This window comes from Juglans microcarpa x Juglans regia, chromosome 7D (genome assembly GCF_004785595.1).
Source record: "Juglans microcarpa x Juglans regia isolate MS1-56 chromosome 7D, Jm3101_v1.0, whole genome shotgun sequence".
Classification (NCBI taxonomy): Eukaryota; Viridiplantae; Streptophyta; class Magnoliopsida; order Fagales; family Juglandaceae; genus Juglans; species Juglans microcarpa x Juglans regia.
In genome coordinates, this window is record NC_054606.1 from 9,815,947 (window position 1) to 9,841,356 (window position 25,410).

The following is a 25,410-nucleotide window of genomic DNA, read 5'->3' on the forward strand; positions in this document are numbered from 1 at the left end:
GTTTGATAGCCACTTATATAATAGTAGAGATATATGAACTAAAACTCAACTTGATCACGACTATATCTTACTTGCTATTATAAAGGAAGAATTAACAAACCAATTAAATCCCATCTTCGTTGATAAGACAGACATTTCATGATCAATCATAACCGTAGATAGATCAATCGTCTTCAACTCCCATCTGTCTCCACCCCAAACAAATTTTCTTGTGGGGCCTCTTTTTTTGCGACTATCAAATTGTCAAGGGCGTGATACCAACTACTCCCTATGCATCTCTCTCTCTCTCTCTCCACCTAAAAAGCTTGGTGAATGAATAAAGGTTATAATATTAAAGATAAAAAACAATACCATTAGTCTATTATATAATTGGCGTCTTTGGCAAGCAAAGTTAAATTTACGTTACTTATATGGCACTGATCTTATAATCTCATTCTATTGACGTAATTATGATTAATTAATCTAATGACTATCAAATTCTATTGTGTCAATAAAGTGCCATAATTGTGTGATAATAATATAATTTTTTTACATTTTCATATTAGCATATCATGATCTTCGCATGCATCGGAAAGATCATCAGGGTTTCTCATGATCTACTTGTTATTGATCAAAGATAATTTCGCTAAATTAAATTTATCATCCATATGTTACTTCAAAGGATACTCCTAACACCTAGCTGGCTAGCTCATCTCAACCCACAAAGAGTAGGGTTGGCCGAATCTACCACAAAACCTGTTGAAACTTACAAAACCTGCAATATTTAAACTTGCATGACGCATATATATAAACTTGAAACTTAACAAAAAGACATGTTTGTTTATTTAGATATAGAGAAATTATTTGTACAAGATTCAAATAGACAAGTCACACGTAAATTCTTATGAAAAGGTAGACCCCACCTAAAAAAAATGTATAAAAAAAAAACTATTATTTATTAGTAAGATCTACTTTTTTACAAAAGACTTGTATGAAACTTGTCTATTTGAGACTTATACATAATATTAATGACACTAGTTGAAATGTATTATATTATTATTATTCAAATATAACCTGTTAATTATACTAAACAAATATAGCATGAGTACTATTAATGGATACTCCCGCTAGCTATCGCTAACAAGTAAAACATGACAGCTCTTTGCATTGGTGTATGTGTAGATCAAAACGCGTCCTTAAGTTTAGTTTCATGAGAACAGAATTTTTATACTTTTTTTTTTTCTTTTGAAATCGATTTAGGGGAAAGAGAGATATTGGAGGACCATACATTAATCATACATCCGTCTTTATATAACTTCAAAGTATTACTAGTTGCCAAGTGCCAACTCAAACTGCTAGCGTTTAAGAGGTCAAATGTACATGATTAATTGAAAGACAAAGCCACCATCACTGAATATAGTTCGTTCCATTCATATGAATCTTCCTACATATGCACATAAATTGATATGAAGAGTACATGAATGGTCTACTAAAATTGAGTTGTTGAAGTGCTTGACTTGTTTAATTGAATTCTGCTACATACAGTCACTTTTGCGTACTCTTTACATACTCCATTGATATGATTAGTCAAGTGAGTTATTTTATATTAAAAAAAAAAGTGATACAATCAATCACATTAATAAAATGTGCAAGGAGTATACAAAAATAATTGCACATAAAATTTTTTGTATTTTAATTACGTGGATTGGATCAAGATTGAATCATATATATATTATCATACTTTCAAGATTGAATCATATATATATTATCATACTTTAGTGGCCAATATATATATATATATATATATATATATATATATATATAATTTACTTACAAGTCTTGTCTTTTTACACTCAACATATTGCTAATGTGGAAGCTTTTCAGATTAATTATATTAAGAAATATGTTTTGAATTTTTTAAAATTGTAAATAAATTTTAATATATATGATCGGTATTAAAAATTAATTTTCCCACTTTAATTCAGACAATTAAAAGTTATGTTATAGTAGTCGCTGTATCATTATTTCATTTTCCTTCCCCCTTCACAAACGCGTCTTTAGATTCTTAAGTTAGTTCCATGAGAACGCAGTTTTTCTTTCTTTTTGGAACGCGATTTCGAGGAAGGGGAGAGGGAGGGCCACACGATCTGTCCTGCGTTGATAAATTGATACACAGAAGGGATTGGAATTACGTGGAGACAAACAGCTTGCTTTTCAGACTTGGTTGGTAGACATAACTCGCACCCGTCATTTAGTAAAGTAAAATACCTGACTGCTGCTTTCTCTTTCCCACCACCATTAAAATTTATTATATGAAACCCACTCCACTAAATTTACTCTTTAATTCTTTTTGTCACCTTTTTTCCCCTTATTTCTAGTTTCTCGCGAAAAAGATGAGAGATTCATCAATCACAAATTATTCACAATTCCACAGGCAAGACTAGGGACACCCTCCTATACTAGCGGGTTTCCTCGTATTCAATCTCGTTCCAGCACCTCCTTGACTCTGTTTTGCTCATTAGTTTTTGTTTGATATCCGTTTCCATTAATTTATTACATGAAATAATCTACGAGCCTGTCAATATTGGAAGCTGGCACCAGGTTCTAACCAGCTGGTGCTTTAAAAGATTTGTGCGCAATATTTGTCTGTTCCTCTTATTTGCATTTAAATCCTTTTGAGAACTTCAAAAGGGTAACTCAGATTTGCTTTCTGCTCTGGGATTACACATCTGGGTGTCTCTCTTGGAGCTCACATGATCCGAAAGGTGCCAACTTTTCTCTTCCTTGTTCAGTTTGTTTCATATGTGTTTTTATTTCAATGGTGTTTGTGAGTCTTTGTATCGCTCTTCCTGTACAAGAACCCTGGATTTCATTCGAAACCTAGCTTAAAGAAAACCTCTATCTTTGTTCTTTAATAAACTTTCGATGTTTATTGTGATGGGCAGCAGAAAACCTGAGTTGTTAATCTGGGTTTTATCAATTTTGTCCCTGACATGCTTTTCTAGTGGATTTAATCCTGTAGACAGTTACCTAGTAAACTGTGGATCATCCACCAATACTTCAATAGGTGACCGTGTGTTCGTTGCCGATAACTTGGCTTCAAATTTGCTGTCAACCCCTCAAGATATTCTTGCCGAAACCTCTTCAAAACCATTCACTTTCTCTGAAGATTCAGCGCTGTATCAGACAGCAAGAGTCTTTACTGGATCCTCAAAATACACGTTTTCGATCCGACAGAGTGGGAGGCTGTGGATCCGCCTCTATTTCTACCCATTCGTATATAATACTTACAATATGAGTGCGGCAAAATTTTCTGTTTCAACTCAAGACCATGTCCTTCTGAGCAATTTCGGTGTTAAAAACACTTCTATCCTCAAAGAATTTTCATTAAATGTGACATCAAACATACTTGTAATCACCTTCACACCTTTGGACAATTCAATCGCTTTCTTAAATGCCATAGAAGTGGTTTCGGTCCCTGATGGGCTTATTAATACCAATGATGCCGACACTGTTAATTCACCAACAAGGTTCCATGGGTTGTTGCCTCTAGCACTTGAGACGGTATGGAGGGTGAACATGGGTGGACCAAAAGTCACCTTTGATAATGATACACTTTGGCGAACTTGGGTTCCAGATCGAAGTTTTTTACTACAGGAAAACTTTGCCAAAGATATCTCAAATATTGCAGCTGTTCGGTACGTTGACGGTGGGGCAACAGAAGATATAGCTCCACCCACTGTCTATGGTACTGCCACAGAGATGAACTCATCAGGTGATCCTAACAGCAACTTCAATATTAGCTGGGAGTTCAATGTGGATCCGGGATTTCAGTACCTTGTTCGGTTTCACTTTTGTGATATTGTAAGTAAAGGTCTTCACGAGCTCTACTTCAATGTTTACATCGACTCATGGGTTGTTCTTAGGGACGTTGATCTGACTACTTATTCCTTCAACACCTTGGGTGCTGCATTTTATATGGATTTTGTTACGTTGTCAGCTGTTAGCAGTAAGCTCCGTGTAAGTATTGGCCCATCTACTCTAAGTGGTACTTACCCCAATGCTATCCTAAATGGGCTGGAGATCATGAAAATGAACAATTCTATGGGCAGTCTGAGTGCAGCAGCCTCTATGATTATTCCTTCAGATTCAAGTTCAAAGAAAAATGTTGGTGTGATAGTAGGTGTAAGCATTGGGGCCTTCATTACAGTGGTATTAGCTGTAATTCTCTTTGTGTTGTGCCGAAAAGGAAAAAAACTGGCGCTTCAAAGAAATTCAAAGACATGGGTTCCGATAACCATCAATGGAGGAAATTCTCAATCCATGGGAAGTAAATACTCTGGTGGAACGGCTGCTAGTGCTATTTCTAACTATGGCTATCGCATTCCTTTTGCAGCAGTTCAAGAAGCTACAAACAACTTTGATGAGAGTTGGGTTATTGGGATTGGTGGTTTCGGGAAAGTGTACAAAGGCGTTCTAAGCGATGGTACGAAAGTGGCAGTTAAGAGAGGAAATCCTAGGTCCCAACAGGGACTTGCAGAGTTTCAAACTGAAATCGAGATGCTGTCTCAGTTCCGCCATCGCCATCTTGTTTCGTTGATTGGATACTGTGACGAAAAGAATGAGATGATCTTGGTTTATGAATATATGGAGAATGGGACCCTCAAGAGTCATCTTTACGGTTCAGGTCTTCCCAACTTGAGTTGGAAGCAGAGGCTTGAGATATGCATTGGATCAGCTAGAGGACTCCATTACCTCCACACAGGATATGCAAAAGCAGTTATTCACCGCGATGTAAAGTCTGCTAATATCTTGCTTGATGAGAATCTCATGGCGAAAGTTGCTGATTTTGGGCTCTCAAAGACAGGACCTGAAATTGACCAGACTCATGTCAGTACAGCAGTGAAAGGAAGTTTTGGGTATCTTGATCCAGAATATTTCAGAAGGCAACAACTGACGGAGAAGTCAGATGTGTATTCATTTGGTGTGGTTTTGTTTGAAGTTCTTTGTGCAAGGCCTGTGATAGATCCATCCCTTCCAAGGGAAATGGTGAACTTAGCTGAATGGGCAATGAAATGGCAAAATAGAGGGCAATTGGAACAGATAATAGATTCTACTCTAGTGGGAAAAGTTAGACCAGATTCTCTAAGGAAGTTTGGAGAGACTGCTGAGAAATGCTTGGCTGACTTTGGTGTTAATAGACCTGCTATGGGAGATGTCTTGTGGAATCTCGAATATGCTCTTCAACTTCAAGAGGCAGTTACTGATGGTGATCCTGAAGAAAACAGTACTAATATGATTGGTGAACTCTCTCCACAAGTGAACAGTTTCAGTGGCGGCAGTACTAATGTTTCTGCTACCCAGTTTGGTGTGTCAGTCGTGGATGATCTTTCAGGTGTTTCCATGAGTAGGGTGTTCTCACAGCTGGTGAAGTCCGAGGGTAGGTGACAGTGTGAGATGGTGTACTCTGTGCCCTGTGATTTCAGCAACTTTCTAATAAGATTTTTGGGTCTTTTTCTTCTGAGGGAAAACTGTTTGCGAAATTACGGTAGATAGGGGGTTATCTTGACTCTGTTATCCATAAAATGAGACCCCGTATCTCATTGTACAATATTTGGGTTGTTTGTTTGATTACTAGAAAATCCAAAGGGGTACTCTGCTCCTAATCTATAGTGCTCAAAATGTTTATAGAGGTGTCCTTGGTGGAGTGCTGCAATCAAACTACCATGAGCATTGTTAGTTTTATTTTGTACAGAAGGGCCGGTGGTTCAAGTGAGTTTTAGCAGTTTGTAAGAATGTTGCAGCTTCGTTGTCAAGCAGTGTACGCGTTTATCTTTTTTTATTTGTATGAAGTAACATGGTTAACAAAACATTTACCATTATTACTACTAGTGTTTTTGTTGAGTGATTCAGGTGTAACAAGATAATAAATAAACAATTACCATTAACACTGCTAAATCAGGGCAACATATGAACTTGTAAAGTTCAAAAGTTGTCGTGGGGAAAAATTGCAGGGTCTGGTAACTGGTAAGGTGAATTCGGCATCTCTGATGAAGAAAACTACTCTCTATGATGCCATTTTGTCATGTTGGTTTGATGGACTGGAGTCTATGAGGGATTTATTCCAAAAATCTCTGCAGTTGTAGCAGAGGCAGATCTCAACAAGAAGCAGATGCTTATGCTAATTGTTGCCGTTATTAGTTCATAAACATTTAAAAATAAAATAGAACTGATCTTTTAAGGAACTTTTCTTTTTTTGGAGGCGGGAGGGGGTGTTTCTTTCTTGTTTATAGCCTGAAGAGAGGAAAGTTTGTAACAACAGAACAGAACAGAACAGCAAGCATTGGAAGTTATCTATGATCCATCATCACATCGGAGCTTATCTACTTTTGCCACAATCATTAACAGGATGCAACCCACTAACCGGCCTGTGGTTCACTCTATTAATGAGTCAATGAGCATGAACAAAACAAAACTAAAAAAAATGCCCCCATCAATCTGTATTTAGCATAGCTGATTAACTTTCTTTCAGCTTAATCATTGAATAAATTGAAACTGAACTTGATTTACACTCTTAAATTATCTTTTAAAATCTGACTGTTAAGATCTTGTCATGTGTCATATTTTCATATCTTAATCGAATATACCAATTTTCCAAATTAGTTTCACTCTCTTTCTCTTATCGCAGCCGCTATACCAGTAAATATAGACCACTCTTTCTTGGGTGCGTGTGGTGAGACGTGAAAGCAATAAAGAGCAGAAATATTAGGCAAACGCACTCCTATGCCTATAGGGCAAAATATTGGGTATATAAAGAATATCATTCAAGATCATGGTGCTGGCAAGGAATATCATTAAGTTGGGATCAATCAAGTTGGAGATGACAAGGAAAATGTGTTTGAAAAATTACTGAAATTTTCTTTTTCTGCAAATGAATAGGTGAGATTGATGGAGGTGAATGATGAATAGATCTTATCCATTCACTTTTTTAACAGCACTCATTGTATGATTTATTTAGTAAACCAATTAACTCAAGGGAAGCAGCCAATACCAGTAGTGATGAGAATCTGGAAAATATTTATGTGGGCACTAAAATTTTCAAGCATGTTATTGATAAGAGTCCCATTATGTTGAGGAAGGAAAGGATAAACATGAAGTGAAAAATATAGAGGTTCTTCGTCCATCCTTTAAAGGAATAAGGGTTTGGACTCTGGATAGACTGAACAGTAACGATATTGTTGGAAAGAATATCACATCTTTTTGTAGAGAGAACATGATCTGAATCAAAACAGTAAAGATTTCTGCATTATAGTCTTTCATAGCTTCTATATCTTCTGGCATGTAAATGAACATGTACTGAAGATTCCATAACTTCAACTACTCCTTGAACATGTTTCCCAATTCTACTATTTATTCCATTGGCAATGCATAAAACTTTCGGCCAGGCCTGCTCAAGAGAGCCCCGTTTGGATTGTAAGATACTCTCATCTCATCCCATCCTATCTCAATATCTAAATATCATAAACACAAATACGTACTTTTCAATTTGAAATTTTTAATTTTTTCATCTAATTATTACAATTTTTCCAAACTTCCAAATAATACATAAAAAACAATTTAACTTTTTCAAATCTCAAAACAAAAATAATATTCTAACAATATTTTAATTTTATAATAATTTTTATCAAACTTTTTCTTTCTCATTTCTCAAAACCTCATAAAATATCTTAACTCAAATAATTTCACTATCATTTATAAATCATTTTATCTCATTTGACTATCCAGACGAGGCTTATATTTAATATTTAATACAATGAATAATTTATATTTTTAATTAGTTTTTCTAAGATCTTGCTAAATTGAGGCACAAAATTTACAATGAGGTCTCATTTTAAATTGTTGTGTTAAATATAAATTTCAAAACTTTTATTTAAAGATTTTAAATAAAGCTTCATTTTATGAAAAATACTCAATATAATAATTTATATTTTATTGTATTATAATTAATAATGAATCACTTAAATTTTGTCTTAGGCCTCAATTTGTATTGAGCCGGCATTGTGACACCTTTTGCAGCATAAGAATGAACAAAAAGGCCTGATTTATTTTCACAAAACATCTCATCTCATTTAATCATTGTAAATTTTTCAAACTTTCAAATAAAATATAATAAACAACTCAATTTTTTCAAATCTCAAAAGAAAAATAATATTAAAAAATAATATTTTAATAATATTTTATTCAACTTTCATCTCATCTCATATGTATAATCAATCGATGCCTAAACATCCCTGCATTACTAATTTTTCAAAAAAACTACATATTCGGATATATTTTTCCAGCTTCAATATCAAAGGGTCTTAAGAATAATCTTGATATGACCGTTGATGATGAGCAGATGGTGATGCATTATTTGGATTTTATCTGAGGATATATATATGTTAAAACTAATAAGCAATGTGTCTTAACTGTGGATGGGGATTTGAAGGAGATAAAACTGTTACATGACAAGAAAGAACTGAATCAACAAGAAGTTGGAAAATGTAGAGCCTCGTCCTAAAACAAATATGAATATAAAACCTAAAGCATCAATGGGTGTTGATTATACATGATGGTGGAATTGAATGAAGTCAATGAAAACAATTGTTCTTTCTTTTCAATGAACACAAATGTCTAAATTCTACTTCTTGATTGATTACTACAATATTATTGGCTCTCATTTCTCTCTATCAAAAATTTTTTTTTTCTAAAAAGAGGACGGTATTTCAATTGATAGTCCTTATTTTTAGCAGACAATATCATAATTGTATATACGTACGTGGTCCTCATAGAAAGAGACTGAGTTGGTAACTAAAATACCATAATTCTATCCCATTTGTTACAATCCCATTAGAATTCAAGAGGATCATTTCTTTATTTGGTTGGACCTGTACTCAGCAGCTTACCTTTATAAAAATAATGCAAGATAGATGATCCTATAGAAGGTGACAAGGGTTTTGTTGTCTGGTTATCGTAGTACGCCTCATCGAACTAACTATGCAGTGTGTCAATCTTACGTACAACCACCACCGCAAGGTAATGAAGAGATCAATAGAAACAGACACAGAGAAAAGGTTAAAGAACATGTCAACGAGCCGAACAAAGCTCGATTTATAATGACCAAAAATTAAGGTTAGGTAGTGAGAATATTTGAGAAATATTGAGAATATTTGTGAATAGTAATAAAAAAATAATAATAAAATATTAAAAATAAGTAAAAAAATAATGAATAGTAAAAAAATAAATAAATAATAATAATAAAATAAAAAATAATAATAAAAATAATTCTTACTTGTCAAACACACCTTAAAAGATGATTACGATCCGGTGATGGTGATGGTTTTGGTCCCATTATCTTTGGCTTCTTTCTCCTATTCATTGATATACAATTAATGCATGGTACGTAGCAGCTTGGCGGTAGTGGTGAATCTCTTCTCATCGCTATCTGATGGAAACTACAGATATTTAGCGCAACATGGAAGGTATATATATATTTAATCGGGATGGCTGAAGTCCCAGCCAATTGTAAATTTCCACCACATCGCCCTAACTATGACCCATCAGCCTAGCTAGGCACCCCAACTCCACCTAACGTACCACCATCTCACTTCTGATTTGTCTTCTCAAAAGACAAGATGAAACTAGGCAAATTAACAAAAAAAAAAAACAACTGTCGAACAAACCTCATGTTATTCATTGGCACATTGCTATTGCTTGGCCAGAAAAGAGAGAATATATTTAAAAGAAAAGGTTACAATTGCCTTCTTTTGGTGCTGATTGGATTACTTTCCTGGATCTAATTTGTTTTACGAATAATTTAGTTGAAGTTGTTTTTTTCTTTCGCTTAACAATTAAATACAAAAAAGTAAGGAGGAATTGATGAAGATTAGAGATCGATACTCTCTATTTATATGTTACCATAATATAGAAAACTCCCCATGAGGTCCCATACCTAATGTGCTTAATGACCACAGCTTGATAAAACTGATATCAGTAGTATGTAATTGGAAATAATTTCATGGAATGATCGATCCTTTTTGGAAAGGATAGAGATTCTTTAGAATTTGAGAGGAAAACACGTAAAATGAGCCTATTTATCATACTGTTTGATTTTATCGTTCGTTTATAATTTTACCTATTCGATGTTTTGCTAGATAATCTTAAACTTTAATTTTACCTATTCAACCCACTACAATAAATTTAGCCATTTTTCACGAGGTTTTTTCCAAGGACTACGATGGTGGAAAATACTTACTTGATCGAAAAAGAACTACTTTTTGTGGGGAAACTATATTGTCGCAAAAAATGTTGTTGGAAATGACGTGTTTGGCATTTTTTAACATTTTATGGCGACTTTTGCACGTCTTTAAAAGAAAGAGTCATATTTACAATGACAAGAAAACTGCTGGAAAAAGATCAATTTAAAAATCCCAATCCAATTCCCCCTCTGATTTATTCTCCACCAGCCCGATACTCTCTTTAAGCTTGGTGAGTTAACTGCCGCCCCTTCCATGTCGTCGCCATCTCCTCTGCAAAATCTCCACTTTTGTAAGCTCTGTGTGTGTGTGTGTGTGTGTGTGTGTGTGTGTTTGTTAGGAACCCTAGGTTAGAACTGAAGTGATGAAGTTGAAATGGGAAGGGGTTCTGAGTTCAACAAGTCAAAGTGAAAAGATTTGAAGTCTTCTAGATTGGGAATAGCGTCGTTGAAGGTGGAAGAAATGCAAGAATAAATTGGGGACTCAAAGCTCACCGTTTTGAGAGTGGAGAGCTGCTGTCGTTTAGCCTTTTTTAATTAAGCAACTGTCGTTTATTTCATAAGTGTAAAATGCAACGTTTGGGGAGTTGTTCCAAGCAATGCACTTTAGTTACTGTTATTTTCACTCCTGCTTTTTGTGTAAGTTTATCAAAGGGGCAAAAGTTAGTTACGGGAAAGAGAGATATAGGAGAGAAGGAGAGATGAGAAAAAGGGGTCGAGAATCTTCTTGTATCTGGAAACAATTTGGAGGAAGGGACACCTCGAATGTTCCCAATGTGACAATACAATTTCCCCATGAGGATTTTTATCGAACACCTGCTTTGCATCCATTTCCTTGTAGCTTATAGCGTTTGGTTACTTGTTCCTTCACCATTTTACATCACAAACAGACTATAGTGTATCTACTGGGAAGCTTCTTAACAACTGGTATCAAAAGCAATCCATCCTCATGACTAAAAACACCAAGGCCCACCAACAACAAGATGGCCTGCAATGTCAGGTGGATGGCTTAACTACAGATTACCAGCAGATCTAGGGGAGGATGGATCACATAGATGAGCGTCTGGACCAACTTACAGATTTGGTAACAACCCTTGTCACCAACCAAAATGCCAATAGAGACTTGTAAGTTCGACAAGACAATGATCAGTTTCAACAAAGGGATGCAATACCAAGGGGGGTTCATTTGGATTTTTCCCATTTTGATTGGGATAATCCATCGGGGTAGATATTCAAAGTTACAAAATACTTTGAATTTTACCACCTGCCCAACGTTTGTTAATGGCCTTTTATTACATGGAGGGGGAGGCCCTTGTATAGTACCAAGACGCTATAGACTCGGGACAATTTAATAATTGGGATTACTGTTTTCAATTTCGTATCGTACCGGCTGGTACGGTTGAAATTTTTCGTATCAGCCGTTGGGCCGATACAAATACAATATATGTTTCTTACAGGCCCAAATACCGGCTGGTACCAGTCGTACTGGCCTCAATTTCGGCTGGTACCTGTAGATATTTCAGCCTTCAATTTTTTTTTTTCAAACTACAAGCTTATTTTTTGACCTCCAATTCAGACTAGACTATTTATAATTTATATATATATGTATTTATATATAATTTATTCATATATAGACTATTATTTTAGAATATAATTTTTATATATATTTATATATATAATTTATTCATATATCGACTATTCCGAAACGGTACCGGTATCGAAATATTTCGTTCCAGTGCTTTGACTGGTACGGTATTCAAAACATTGATTGGGATACCTTGATTCGCACGATGTTGATTCGCTTTGGAACAACATCTTACGATGACCCGATGGAGACCCTTACTCGGCTTAAACAGACAGCAACGGTAGCAGCTTATAAGGCCCAATTTGAAGCCCTCTCTAATAGGTTAAAGGGCCTTCCCGACCATCACAAATGAAGCTGCTTTCTAAGTAGCCTCAAAGACAAAATCCGCTTGCCAATACGTATGTTTAATCCCTTTACCTTATATGTAGCTTTTAGGTTAGCTCGAACTCAAGAGGAATACTTAACCAGCTCCAAAAAAAATCACTTAGATGCTTTCCTAATAAGGGGGGAAGCCCAACTGGGGGTCTTTTAATAATTATGGTTCGGGCGGGGATGGAAACACTAGGGTGCAGAAATACAATCCACCTACTAAGAAGATTTCATTTATTTCTATGGATGAAAATAGGAGAAGGGACCTATGTTTCCATTGTGAATAAAAATGGAACCCAAACCATATTTGTAAAAACCCACGGATTTATTTGGTACAAGGGTATGATGGGGTTAAAGAAGGTGGGGACAAAGAAGATGTGGCGGGGGAGTTCGCTAAGGAAGGAGAGGCACTAGTTCAACAAGTAAATCTAGAACCCGAGATTTCACTTAATGCCCTCACGGGGACACCTAATGCTAAAACAATGAGGTTGTGTTGGACAATTGCAGGGGAGCAAGTGGTGATTCTTGTTGACTCTAGGAGCAAGCTTAATTTCCTCGACCCCTCGATTGCCAAAAAAAAAAAAACAAGCTGGCAGTGGATTAGAAGCAAAAGATTGCTATGAGAATAGCAAGTGGGTAGCTTATATACAGTGAGGGATATTGTACTGCAGTCCATACAAAAATACGAGGTACTTCTTTCAACTCTCCTTGTTATGTTTTATCTCTTGGTGGCTGTGATGTGGTGTTGGGGGTGAAGTGGTTGGAAACACTTGGCCTAATTATGTGGGATTTCACTAATCTCACAATGAAATTTATGTACGGTGGGAGGGGAGTTATTTTAGTGGGGCTGACTTTGAAGGAGTTCACCTTAGAAGAGAGTAACAAGTCCTTGTTTAATTCTATTAACAAGGGGAAAGGGTTGTTGTTGCATTTGTTGGTAGGGAAAGAGGAGGAAAATTCTGGTTGTTAGGGGGAAGTGGTGCAGTAATTGCTTATAAAATTTCAAGGGGTCTTTGAAACTCCCAAGGGGTTACCTCCCTCACGTGCACATGATCACAAAATCACCCTCAAGGAGGGTATTAAGCCAATTACAGCACGGCCCTATCGATATCCTCATTACTAAAAGGAGGAAATCGAGAAAATTGATAAAATTGTGGTTGAATTGCTATCGTTGACAGTCGCATGAAACGTCAATGGGATCAGGCCATTACCAAAGTTCTAGTCAAGTAGGTGGGTGCATTTGAAGAGAACAACACTTGGGAGAAATTGTGGGAGTTGCAACACCTTTACCCGTACCTTGTGGGCAAGATGCTATGAAGAGGGAGGTAGTTGTTAGGAACCCTGGGTTGGAACTAAAGTGATGAAATCGAAGTGGGAAGGGGTTCTAAGTTTAACAAGTCGAAGTGAAAAGGTCTGAAGTCTTCTAGACTAAGAACGGCGTCGTTGAAGATGGAAGAAATGCAAGAATTTGGGGACTCAAAACTCACCGTTTTGGGAATGGAGAGCTGCTGTCATTTAACTGTTTTTAATTAAGCAACTTTCATTTATTTCATAAGTGTAAAATGCAATATTTAGGGAGTTCTCCCAAACGATGCACTTTAGTTACTATTATTGCCATTCCTTCTTTGTGTGTAAGTTTATCAAATGGGCAATAGCTAGTTACGGGAAATAGGGATATAGGAGAGAATGGGAAATGAGAAAAATGGGTCAAGAATCTTCTTGTATCTGGAAACAATTTGGAGGAAGGGACACCTCAAATGTTCCCAACATGACAATACAATTTCCCCTTAAGGATTTTTATCAAACACCTGCTATGCATCCATTTCCTTGTAGCTTACAACATTTGGTTACTTGTTCCTTCACCATTTTACATCCCAATCAGACTGTAATGTATCTACTGGGAAGGTTCTTAACACACACACACACTCTCTCTCTCTCTTCTCGATCTCTGTCTGTTTCTATCATGTACAATCGCAAAACTTGATATCATCACCAAACCCATGGCCTAGTGCACTATGCACCGTTTGATCACCTGTAAAAAAGGAACATCACGATTCACAGGCATTAACCAAAACATTGTCGTCATGTCCTGCTTCTGGTTTCTCTTCATGGGAACACCACTAGAAATAAGAAAAATGATTTACATCAACCACTGGATGGCATCAGCCAAACCACACCTTACGTGGCATAAGCCAAACCACTCACCCCGAAGCCTCCCGAATTTGAAATACTATCGGGGCTATGAGAGAGAGAGACCTGAGGAGTGAAAGAGTTGATGAGAGAAAGAGCTTGATGAGAGAGAGAGACCCGAAGAGGGAGAGAGAGAGAGAGAGAGAGCTTGATGAGAGAGAGTCGTAGACGAGAGGGAGAGAGCTGATGAGAGAGAGAACATTTAAAAGAAATAAAAAATAAAGTGTATTTAAAGAGAGAAAAAAAATAATGCCAATTAAGGTGTGTTACGGATCAGCCGTGAACAATGATTGATCTGTAGCAACACTCCAAAAACAAAGGCAAGAACGCCGAGGGCCTTGAGTTGTAGAGGGTCCTAGATGACTTCTTGTACGACGTCATCCCAATGACCTGACTATGCTTCCAAGTAGTCTCAATTCCTTCGTTGGGCTTTCTGTTCCAATCAGGTTGCAAAACTTTATGGGTTTTCACTATGATTCAATTTCGAGTTTGCTCTGCTCTTTTGGTAATTTCACTGTTTAATTCCAGCGCCTTTATCTTCAACACAATTATCTAATTCAGAATCTGATGGGTCCCGTATTTGGCTTGCTTATTGGTTTAAGGGGGGTTGAAGGCTCTATGCAAAAGTTTGAGGAATTTGAGCAGTACTTTCATAGTTAGCAAGTAGGTTTATATCACCTCTTTATAATTTATTGAATGAGAAAAGATATATACAATTGTGAATTATGTAATCGTTGCATAATCATTTTGAAAAAAGAAAATAACACATAGGATCCATATAAAAAAATTAGTTTTTTTAATAGTGGACTCCACTCTTTTTCAAAGCGATTATACATCATTTACACATTTCACAGTTGTATGTAGAATTACTCTTATTGAATACTTGCTTACCGCATGTGCAATATTTTTCTCGTAAAAAAAGATTAATGCACATATGGTGTAATAATTTTATAAACACTTAAACTGTAACAACAGTTCTTTTTAATTAAGAAAAGTTTGAGAAAGCCCTTTATGAGCAATAGAGGATGTCCAATTTTAGTATCATTATCCTTCCGTTGTGACTGTTTGTCATACTAACATGTTCCTTCATTTTCCCTTTTAAATCAATTGAAATTTAGGGTTATTAAAATGGTATGGGAGATGCTCGTTATTATGGCTTCAAGGTGTACAGGTAAAGGTGGGAATCTTAAAATGAGTAAAACAAACTAAATTTAAAAAAGTAAAAATAATGATCAGCAGAAAGTAAAAATAGGATGGTGGGTAGGTGAGTCGGTGAAAGAGGCCATTTGTAAGAGTTTTAGAGTAATCAAACTTGGACGGAGAGGGGTCATTTCAGAAACTTCAAATTGTTTAAGAATGATGGTATTTTCCTATTTTGCCATTTTATTCTGGATTTATTTGACTCTGAGATTTCTTTTTCCTTCAAGTATATTCAACATCTGTGCATGGACATCTCAAACCCATGTGTTTGAACTTGTACAATTCAAACAACGTCTAAATGTATTTCTTTGGTTATCTTTTCATGCTAGTGACTTTGGAGTGTTCTTTGTTGTTTGCAAGTGAATCCAACAAGTCGAAAAAGTAAGATCGAATCATATCTCAGGATGTTTGCATATTGTTCCAATAATTTACATATTGCTCCTCTGATTTGTTTCCAATTATTTTGGAACAAAAATTATATTAGAGATAATCCCACCAATCATGCCACAAATCAAATCACAGAAGAGTAGCCGAGATTCAAGGAAGTGACTATTGGACTAATCACAAGAATCAAGCTTCAACAGTTACATCTTTTAAAGCCACAATTTTAGCTAGCTTTCCTAGAATAGACTTTGTATTCTTTGTATATATATAGCACTTAATTCAATTGTATATATATTGGAATATTGTAATCAATTCTATGAATATATAGTCAACATTCAAATTCCATCTTGGTATCAGGAGAGCTATCCTCTAACGAGAACCTGATCCCCAACTCTCATACCCTAATCTCCACTCCACCATCCCCAATTGAAACCCCATTGATTGCCTTCAATATCTCTGCCCAAATAAACAAAAAGCTCACCCCTTCCACTTTTGCTCAATGGCGTGCACAGTTTGAGGCTCTTCTCATTGGATATAATCTTCTAGATTATATCACTGGTGACCATCCCTATCCCCAAACCAATGACACCCCTGCATCCACCCTTCAAAAAATTCACTAGGTCAGGCAAGATAAACTAATTCTCAGTGACATATTAGCTTCCACCACCACCACCATCACTCCCTTCATTTCGACCTCCAAAACTCCCAAGGAAGCATGGCAAAAATTAAACACGATGTACGCCAGCAAGTCTCGCACTAGAGCTATGCAGCTCAAAGAAGAGCTCACTTTGCTCAAGCAGAAAAATAAAACCATTCAGGAGTACCTCCATACAGCCAAATCTCTTGCCGACGAGATTACCCTAATTGATCATCCCATCTCTAATGATGACCTCACTCTCTATATCCTCAACGGTTTGGGATCCGATTTCCATGAAATCGCAACACCGATCCGAGCTCGAGAAAAATCCCTCACTTTTGAGGAGCTTCACAACCTGCTCGTGGGCCATGAGACGTATCTCCATCGCCTTGAAGTCAGCACATAGCAACTGGTGGCAACGGCAAGCTACTTTAGTCGCTCTGGCAGCAATCGCTCTGGTGCGATTTCGTCAAACGGCAACACCACCTCTCAGGGCCTCAACAAGCAGCAAGGAAATAAGCATCACACTGGGCAGCAAGACAATAAAAAGCCATTCACTAATGGAGGGAAGCCCACATGCCAACGTCGTTATCAACCCAAGTGTCAACTATGTGATCAATTGGGCCATGTAGCCAAACAGTGTCCGAGAGTGCATTTTTCGGAGCCCATTGCCAATTGTCTCTCATCCTCTCATCAAAAGGACACCAAATGGTTAATTGATTCCGCTGCTTCTCATAATATTATAGGTGATTTGGCAAATTTATCAGTTCACTTGGAGTATGATGGCATAGATGAAGTAGTAATCGGTGATGGTTCAGGTTTGCGTGTCTCACACATTGATTCTTTGGTATTTCATTCCCCAACACGTACCTTTCAATTAAATGATACCTTTTGTGTTCGGAGCATTCGCAAAAATTTAATTTTTGTCCATCACTTCACTACTCAAAATCTTGTTTTTATTGAATTTCACCCATCTTATTTTCTTGATAAGGATCAGATCATGGGGGCAATTCTTCTCAAAACTGCATGGGAAAACGGTGTATACACGCTTCTGGACTCATTAGTGGACTCATCTCCAAAAATGGTTGCAAATATGCATGAGAGGACATCAATTGATGGGTGACACAAGCGGCTTAGACATCCATCTTAAAAAATCATAACTTATCTTGTTAATACTTTTTCTCTTCCAATAAAAAAAGAACATCAAGTTTCAAATCTTTGTACTTCTTGTTCTATCAATAAAGCACATCAACAACCTTTTTTATTCAAATATTCTCCAAAGTCATGCACCTCTTGATCTTATTTATACCGATGTTTGGGGTCCTTCACATATTGTTGGTTGATCATTTTACTAAATACATGTGGTTCTATCCTATGGCAACCAAGTCAAGCGTAAGTAGCATATTTCCTCAGTTTAAACATCTTGTTGAAACAAGGTTTCAAGCCAAAACAAAAAGCGTTTATTCTGACAACGATGGTGAGTTTGTGGCTCTCAAAAATTATTTTTTAATCCATGGAATTAGCCACTACACCACCGCTCCTCACACTCCCCAACAAAATGGCATTGCCGAACGACGCCATCATCATCTTGTAGAGACAAGACTAACTCTTTTAAAAGATGCCGAACTACCACTCTCATATTGGCCTCACGCCTTTGAAACGGCTATTTACCTCATAAATCATCAACCAACAACTCTTTTACCAAACAAATCTCCCTTTGAAAGCTTGTTCAATCAACCACCAAATTATCTAAAATTAAGAAAATTTGGTTGTTTGTGTTTTCCCTTAATCCGGCCTTACAACACTCATAAACTTCAGCCCAAAGCAAACCCATGTATGTTCAAACCTAGAGTGCTTATCAGTGCATGGACTTACAAACAAAAAGAATTTACCTCTCACGGCATGTCCTCTTCCACAAAAATCAAACACTTTTTCATACTTCCTCTGAAGCTCATCACGGAAACTGAGCTCCTATGTCTACATCGCCGTCACCGTCGCCCATCGCGCCGCTTCAAATGCCGCAGCCACCACCAGTGCGAATGGATCGAGTGCCTGATTTTGCATCACCTTCAGGTATTTTCCCTAATTTTTCATCAAGTCATTTACCTAATTTTCCAGATTTTACACCAAGCACAAACTCAAACCCACAACAGTCTCACTCTGTGCAAGATTCCACAAATCCCACAAATTTCCTGCCCCAAATGCCAACCATCAACCCAGAATCCCTTCCCGAAACCATAGGAAATCAACAAGCCAATGACCCACCTCGCACCCACTCCATAACCACTAGTTCAATGAACAACATCTATAAGCCAAAGCAATTACATTCAATCACAAAACACCCCATTCCACCAACCATTGAACCAAGTTGTGTGAGTCAAGTAATTCATGACCCAAAATGGAGGAGTGCCATGTCTGATGAGTTGACAGCTCTAATGAAAAATAACACGTGGGAATTGGTTTCCCCACCACTTCATTGTAAACCAGTGGGCTGCAAATGGGTGTTTAGTGTCAAATGAAAATTCGACGGGTCTGTTGATAGGTTCAAAGCGAGACTTGTTACCAAAGGATTTAATCAACGACTTTGGTTAGATTACAAGGAGACATTTAGTCCGGTTGTCAAACTGGCAACCATAAGAACTGTTCTAGCAATTTCTATGATGCAAGGTTGGACATTGAGACAACTTGACATTAATAACGCATTTTTGCATGAAAAATTGCATGAAACAGTGTATATGACTCAACCTCTGGGCTTCAAAGATTTGTCAAAACCCAACTATGTTTGCAGGTTACACAAGACCATTTATGGTCTTAAACAAGCTCCAAGGGATTGGTACTCTGCCTTAAGGAAGAAAATTTTGGAACTTGGGTTTGAAAATTCAAAAGCAGACATCTCTTTGTTTATCTATAGATCTGCTTCTGTTTTATGCTTCTTGCTAGTCTATGTAGATGATTTAGTCATAACAAGCAGTGACAATAATTTTGTGAGCTCCATCATTGATAAACTTGGAGCCTCTTTCTCTCTAAAGGACATGGGACAACTTCATTTTTTTCTCGGTATGGAAGTCATTCCCACTACAGCTGGCCTTTTTTTGTCTCAGCACAGATATATTCGTGATATCCTCTCCAAAACAAACATGCTTGGTGCAAAAGAGGTGTCCACTCCATTGTCCACAACAAAGGCTCTAACACTCATTGGTGGCACTTCATCTATGGACAGTATAGAATTTCGGCGTGTCATAGGTGGACTTCAGTACCTTTCTCTTACACGCCCGGGTATATCATTTACTTTTAACAAACTCTCTCAATTTATGCATAAGCCCACTGTTACGCACTAGACAGCAGCAAAGAGACTCCTATGCTATTTGAAGCAGACAATTTATCATGGAATTCACATCTGCAAAAGCTCAAGCTCAATATTGTAATCAATTCTGTGAACATACAGTCAACATTCAAATTCTATCAAATTAGTGGAGTGGAGACAGGAAGGTTTTCTTAAATCTAGCTCCTCTAATTTGTGTTTACAGATAGTAGTTATATTTTCTTGATGCCACTCCTTTCTCCAATATCAATTCTTTTATCTTTTTAGTCATCTCTCATGACACTTGTCTGCTACTTTTAATTAGGTTGGTTAGAGCATATTTCATTTTAGAGATATTGTACTTTTTCTATTTGTGAATTGATGTGCGTGTTCCAGCTCCTTGTATGCTTGGATGCATTTGAAGGAAGAGAGGAGTGATCACCATTGCTTCCAACTCCTTGTCTGCTTGGATGCATTTTAAGGAAGAGGGGAGTGATCACCATTGCTTCCATGAATAGACCCGGATATTCTAGATCCAACACTAGTGAGACCTAGGCGGTTTGATCAGAACATATATATCCCCAAGTTTGGCCTTATCTGTCGTATTGAAATTTTGAAGGTATTGGTTACTAACCTGCATCTTCTTTACATGTTGGATATTGTGGTGTGGCAAGGTTGCCATTTTTGGTTGGTGTAGAGCTTAACATAGTTGATATTGCTGCTATCAATATGATACGTGATGGAAGAACTGAAGTAAATAGTTCTAGAAATAGAAATCTGAAACTGCTTCTCCTGAGGAAAAATGCATGCAAAAAAGTTTACACGTTATTAGGAATAAAGAGCAGTTTTTTTTCTAAGCAAGCTTGCATATTATAAATAAAAGAAGCTATTACAAACTACTAAGGATGATCTTTTCCACTATCAATATACAAAATAGTAGAAGGAATAATATCTAATGGAATGCTACCAAACAAAGAGTTTGTAGTTGCCCATTGCGCAACCGGGTGTGCAAATTGATTTTGGGATCAATCAATCTTGTGAAAGCTCCAGCCTGTGTGGGATTTCGTTTGCGATATCTTTCGAGATAGGTGTTATTTGCCATATCTGTTCTTCCTTATAAATAGAAGAAATCACCCACTGAAAGTCTCCAACTAGGGAGATAAAAGAATGATTGAGATGTTTCGCCATTTTAAGAGCTAACTTTGCCGCAAGTGCTTCTGCCATTACCGAGGTCGTAGAAAAATTTGTCTCAGTCCAGATTTCGATGACTTCTCCTATTGAGTTTATGCTTACAGCTGAAGCCAAAGAGAAAGAATTCCTGACTACTGCATCAAAGGAAATACATATGTGATTCGTGAGAGGTTTTTTTCATTCCTTCTCCATTTTGGATTCAAGCTTTTCTTCCCATAAATGAAGATTTTTTTGATAAGAGAGATTCAGCTATAGTGAAAGATTGTGGAGAGAGAGTTCCTTGCAATTATGAACTTGGTCATTTCGTAGCCTCCAAATTAAGTCTAGAATTAGACCTGCAAAGATTTTGAAAGGGTGTTCTTCCTGGCAAGTAAGACCGAGTTTTTTCTGAGGGTATAAAATAATCTGAAATCAATCCTTCATTGAATTTACCTCCAGGGAAGATAGATTTAAAGGTCATCTGCTACAACTCCAGAGAATTTTGGTTATGGGACATTCAATGAATAGGTGTAGGAGAGTCTCTTCTTTTTCATCACAGAGCGGGCAGTTTATGGAAGAAATGCTTGGAATGAATCTTTTAAGGCGCTCTCTTGTAGGCAAAATATCCCAAAGTATCTTTCATAAGAGAAGCTTGTGTTTGTCATGGATCCTGAGTTTCCAAATTTTCCCCCATGGTATATCCGGGATTTCTTCTCTAGAGTAGTTTTAGATAGTTGATAGTAGATGGTGGGCACTTTTAACTTAGAAGATCCCATTTTGGGTTTTAGTCCAAATAGCACAATCCGCGGCATGGTTGGATATGGGTAGAGGAATTTTAAGAATTTCCTTTATGCTTTATTGTTGTAACAGAGAAGTTAACAATGGGAGATTCCAGGATTTATCATTCTGAATAATTAGGTCTGAGACCTTGAGGGTAGTCGAGAAATCAGCTGTATGGGTGAGGGGGAAAGGTTTAAAGTTTTCCAGAGTCAAGATCCAAGGATCTAGCCAAGCTTTCACAGACAAACCATTTGTAATTTTGAAACAAGTACATTTTTCCAAGAGTGGTCTTGTCTTTAGAATTCCTTTCCAAAGACTCGAGTCAATTACCTTTTTGGTTGCTAATTCAAAAACGTTTAATTTCAAATATTTCTTGGATAGAAGCTTGGGCTAGATATTGTTGCTTGGTTGGCTCATTTCCCATCCCGTTTTCGCTATCAAGGCCACATTCATATTTTCCATCAATCTTAATCCCAGTCCACCATCTTTTTTTGGTTGGCAAATAGATTTCCATGATTTTAGGCAAAGCTTGTGCTTTTGGTTATTTGATTTCCCCCACTAGAAATTTTTGAAGCTAGTGTTCAGCTTCTTGCAAATTGATTTTGTTAGCATATGCATCGACATTTGATATGTTGGGATGGCGCTTGCTACTGATCTGATGAGCATTGTTCTACCGGCTTGAGAGAGCATTTTTTATTTCCAACCATCCAACCTTTTATTGATTTTCCCCATCAAATCTTTATAGTCCTCTTTCCCGGATCAACCAAAAGTTGTCAGCATACCCAAATATTTTATTTTTGAGGACGACTCTTTGTATGGCATATTTTCTGAGATTACTCTTCTTGTTGCTTGACTAGTATTTTGAGTAATGTAGATAGAGGATTTGCTTTGATTAATGCGCTGGCCAGACCAAGCTTGATATTTCTCTAGAATATTATCGATCGCCTGAATCGACCTTCCTTTTGATTTTGCAAATATAATTAAATCATCTACGAAAAGAAGGTGAGATATTGTGGGACTATCTCTGCTGATTTTAATACCTTCCAGTTTTTTTAGTTCTTCTGATCTTACCAATAGCCTTGAAAGTACCTTCGTACATAGGATGAACAGAAAGGGTGAGATGGGATCACCTTGCCAAAGACCAATTTGCATCTTGAAGAGACCTTTTGGAGATCCATTGATGAGGATAGAGAATGAAGCCATGGAAATGCATTCTTTAATGAGATTTATCCATGTAGAGTTGAAGCCCAAAGCTCTCATAACAGCATAAAGAAAATCTCATTCAATAAAGTCGAAAGCTTTTTCTATGTCTAGCTTTAAAGCTATTTGACCTTTCTTCCCCTTATGATGCTTTAGGTGATGAAACATCTCATGGGCTATTATAGAATTTTCCTTGATATTGCGACCGGGAACAAAGGCCGTTTGGAAAGGTGAAATTATAGATGGAAGGGATTTTTTCAGCCGGTTTGCCAAAATTTTTGTGATGATTTTATAAATGACATTTGTCAGGCTTATTGGTCGGAAATCCTGAGGGGAAACGGGGTTTACTATTTTTGGGATGAGGGCTATATGGGTGTGGTTTGTTTGTTTCAGAAGTTTCCCACTTCTAAAGAAATTTTGAATCGGCGCACCACATCGTTTTTTATAATATGCCAGTAATGTTTGTAGAAGAGAGTTGTCATCTCGTCTGGTCCTGGTGCTTTGTGATTTGGAATCTGTTTGAGTGCACCAAGAATTTCCCCTTCCGAAGGTATAGCTATTAGAAGATTATTTTCATCCTCTGAAATCTGTCTTCTGAAAAGATTTTATAAGTGCTCCGGGAAGATAGGAGTTGCAGAGGTATAAATGGATTTAAAATAATCTATAAAAGTAGATTCAATGATATCTTGATCTATTGTCCAATTACCTGGGCTTAGCTTGATTGAGTCGATCTCATTTATTCTTCGGTGAATAGTCGTTGACAGATGATAAAACTTTGTATTTAGGTCAATTGTAGTGAGCCAGGTGATTCTTGATTTTTGTCGCCAAAGAGTTTCTTCATTTTTGCGTTCTTCTTGAAGCTTGTGGTGGAAAAACTTCTCCCTCTATAGGCTCCACTGATTCGGTGGATTACTTTGGAGATTGTTTATCTCTGACTTGAGGTGCTGGATGTTGGTCTGAATCTTCCCGAAGTGGATTTTATTCCAAAGCTTGAGTGCTTTTTTTGTTTCCTTGATTTTATTACACAGAATAAAAGCAGGGTTCCCATAGAAATGATTGTTCCATACTTCTTGAATTATAATATTGCTGAGTGGCTCTCGAGTTCAAAATTCCTCAAATGGAGATAGATTCTTCCTTATCTTCATAGTATTAAGCAAGAGGGGATTATGATTAGAGGTTGAAGAAACATTATGTTGAACAGTGGCATCAGGAAAGAGTAGGCGCCAATTTGCATTGGCTATACCACGGTCCAAACGTTCTCTAATCATTATCTTTCCCATTCGATTATTTGTCCAAGTGAAAATAGGTCCAGAGAATCCAATATCAATGAGGCCATGAGAATCCATTATACTTTGTAAGCCGCCTATGGATGAGGACGTTACTGGTCTGCCACCATATTTATCCTATTGGCTTAATAAATCGTTGAAATCACCTATGCAGAGCCATGGACCATTAAATGAGCCTTGAGTTGAATCCAAATGAGTCCAGAATTTTACTTTTTGTTGCCATTGTGCTGGGGCATAAACAAAAGTTGCTAATCTAGGCTTATTGAGAGGATCAGAATAAACCAAAACAGAAATAGCATTAGCATTAGCATTAACACTAATATGAACCGGTTCGATGTCTACACCCGGTCTCCATAATAACCAAATGCCTCATTTTTTTCCCGAGACTGGGACGTGTACAAAAAGTTGGAAACCCAATTTATTTACAATAGTAGAGGTGCTATTATCAAACACCATGGTTTCTGACAAAAAGATAATATCCGGATTAAAATTATTTATAAAAGCCCTTAAACTTCTGATTGCCTTAGGGCAAGCTAGACCCATGCAATTCTAAATCGGGGACTTCATGGAAGAGCTGGAGGCATGGTAGAGCCCGCCTCGTCAGCTTTCTTGGATTTTTCAGGAAATGATACCTTGGATGAAGCTCTGGTGTATGGCTTTGATCTTGCAACTTCCTTTGATTTTTTAACCAGACCAGATGATGCTCCTTTTGATTTGATAAACAGTAACAAAGCAGTCGCTTCTTTTTCCTCTTCTCCAGCATTTTTGAAAATGCTGCCTGTATGCGGGTTATCAACCTCAAGTATCTTTTGGACTTTTGTTCTTGGTGGGCTAGAGCCTTGGTCAGATAGAGGTGCCGCCCTTTTGATAGGGATTAGTGAAGTTGAGTTTTCTTGAGTACTTGCTTGAGAAACCACTTGTAGCAAGGACTCAACAGAACATATATTAGGCCTCGAATCTGCCGAATGAGCACTTAGGACAATTGGGTGATAAGTGATAGAAGGCACAAAATTTAATTGTTTTGGTCTTGGGTCC

General features: G+C 37.0%; 1 protein-coding gene across 1 annotated transcript; it reads left to right on the forward strand.

The window, feature by feature from the left end:
* The first annotated feature begins 2,314 nt into the window (after nt 1–2,314).
* Nucleotides 2,315–5,864, forward strand: LOC121238871 (receptor-like protein kinase HERK 1). Its single transcript, XM_041135938.1, has one exon. The coding sequence runs from the start codon at nt 2,905–2,907 to the stop codon at nt 5,425–5,427; it is 2,523 nt and encodes an 840-aa protein (XP_040991872.1). The 5' UTR covers nt 2,315–2,904; the 3' UTR covers nt 5,428–5,864.
* Nucleotides 5,865–25,410: the final 19,546 nt, after the last annotated feature.

Excerpts from the sequence above, each read along its gene's own strand:
- LOC121238871 (XM_041135938.1), top strand. The coding sequence starts at position 2,905 with ATGTTTATTGTGATGGGCAGCAGAAAACCTGAGTTGTTAATCTGGGTT.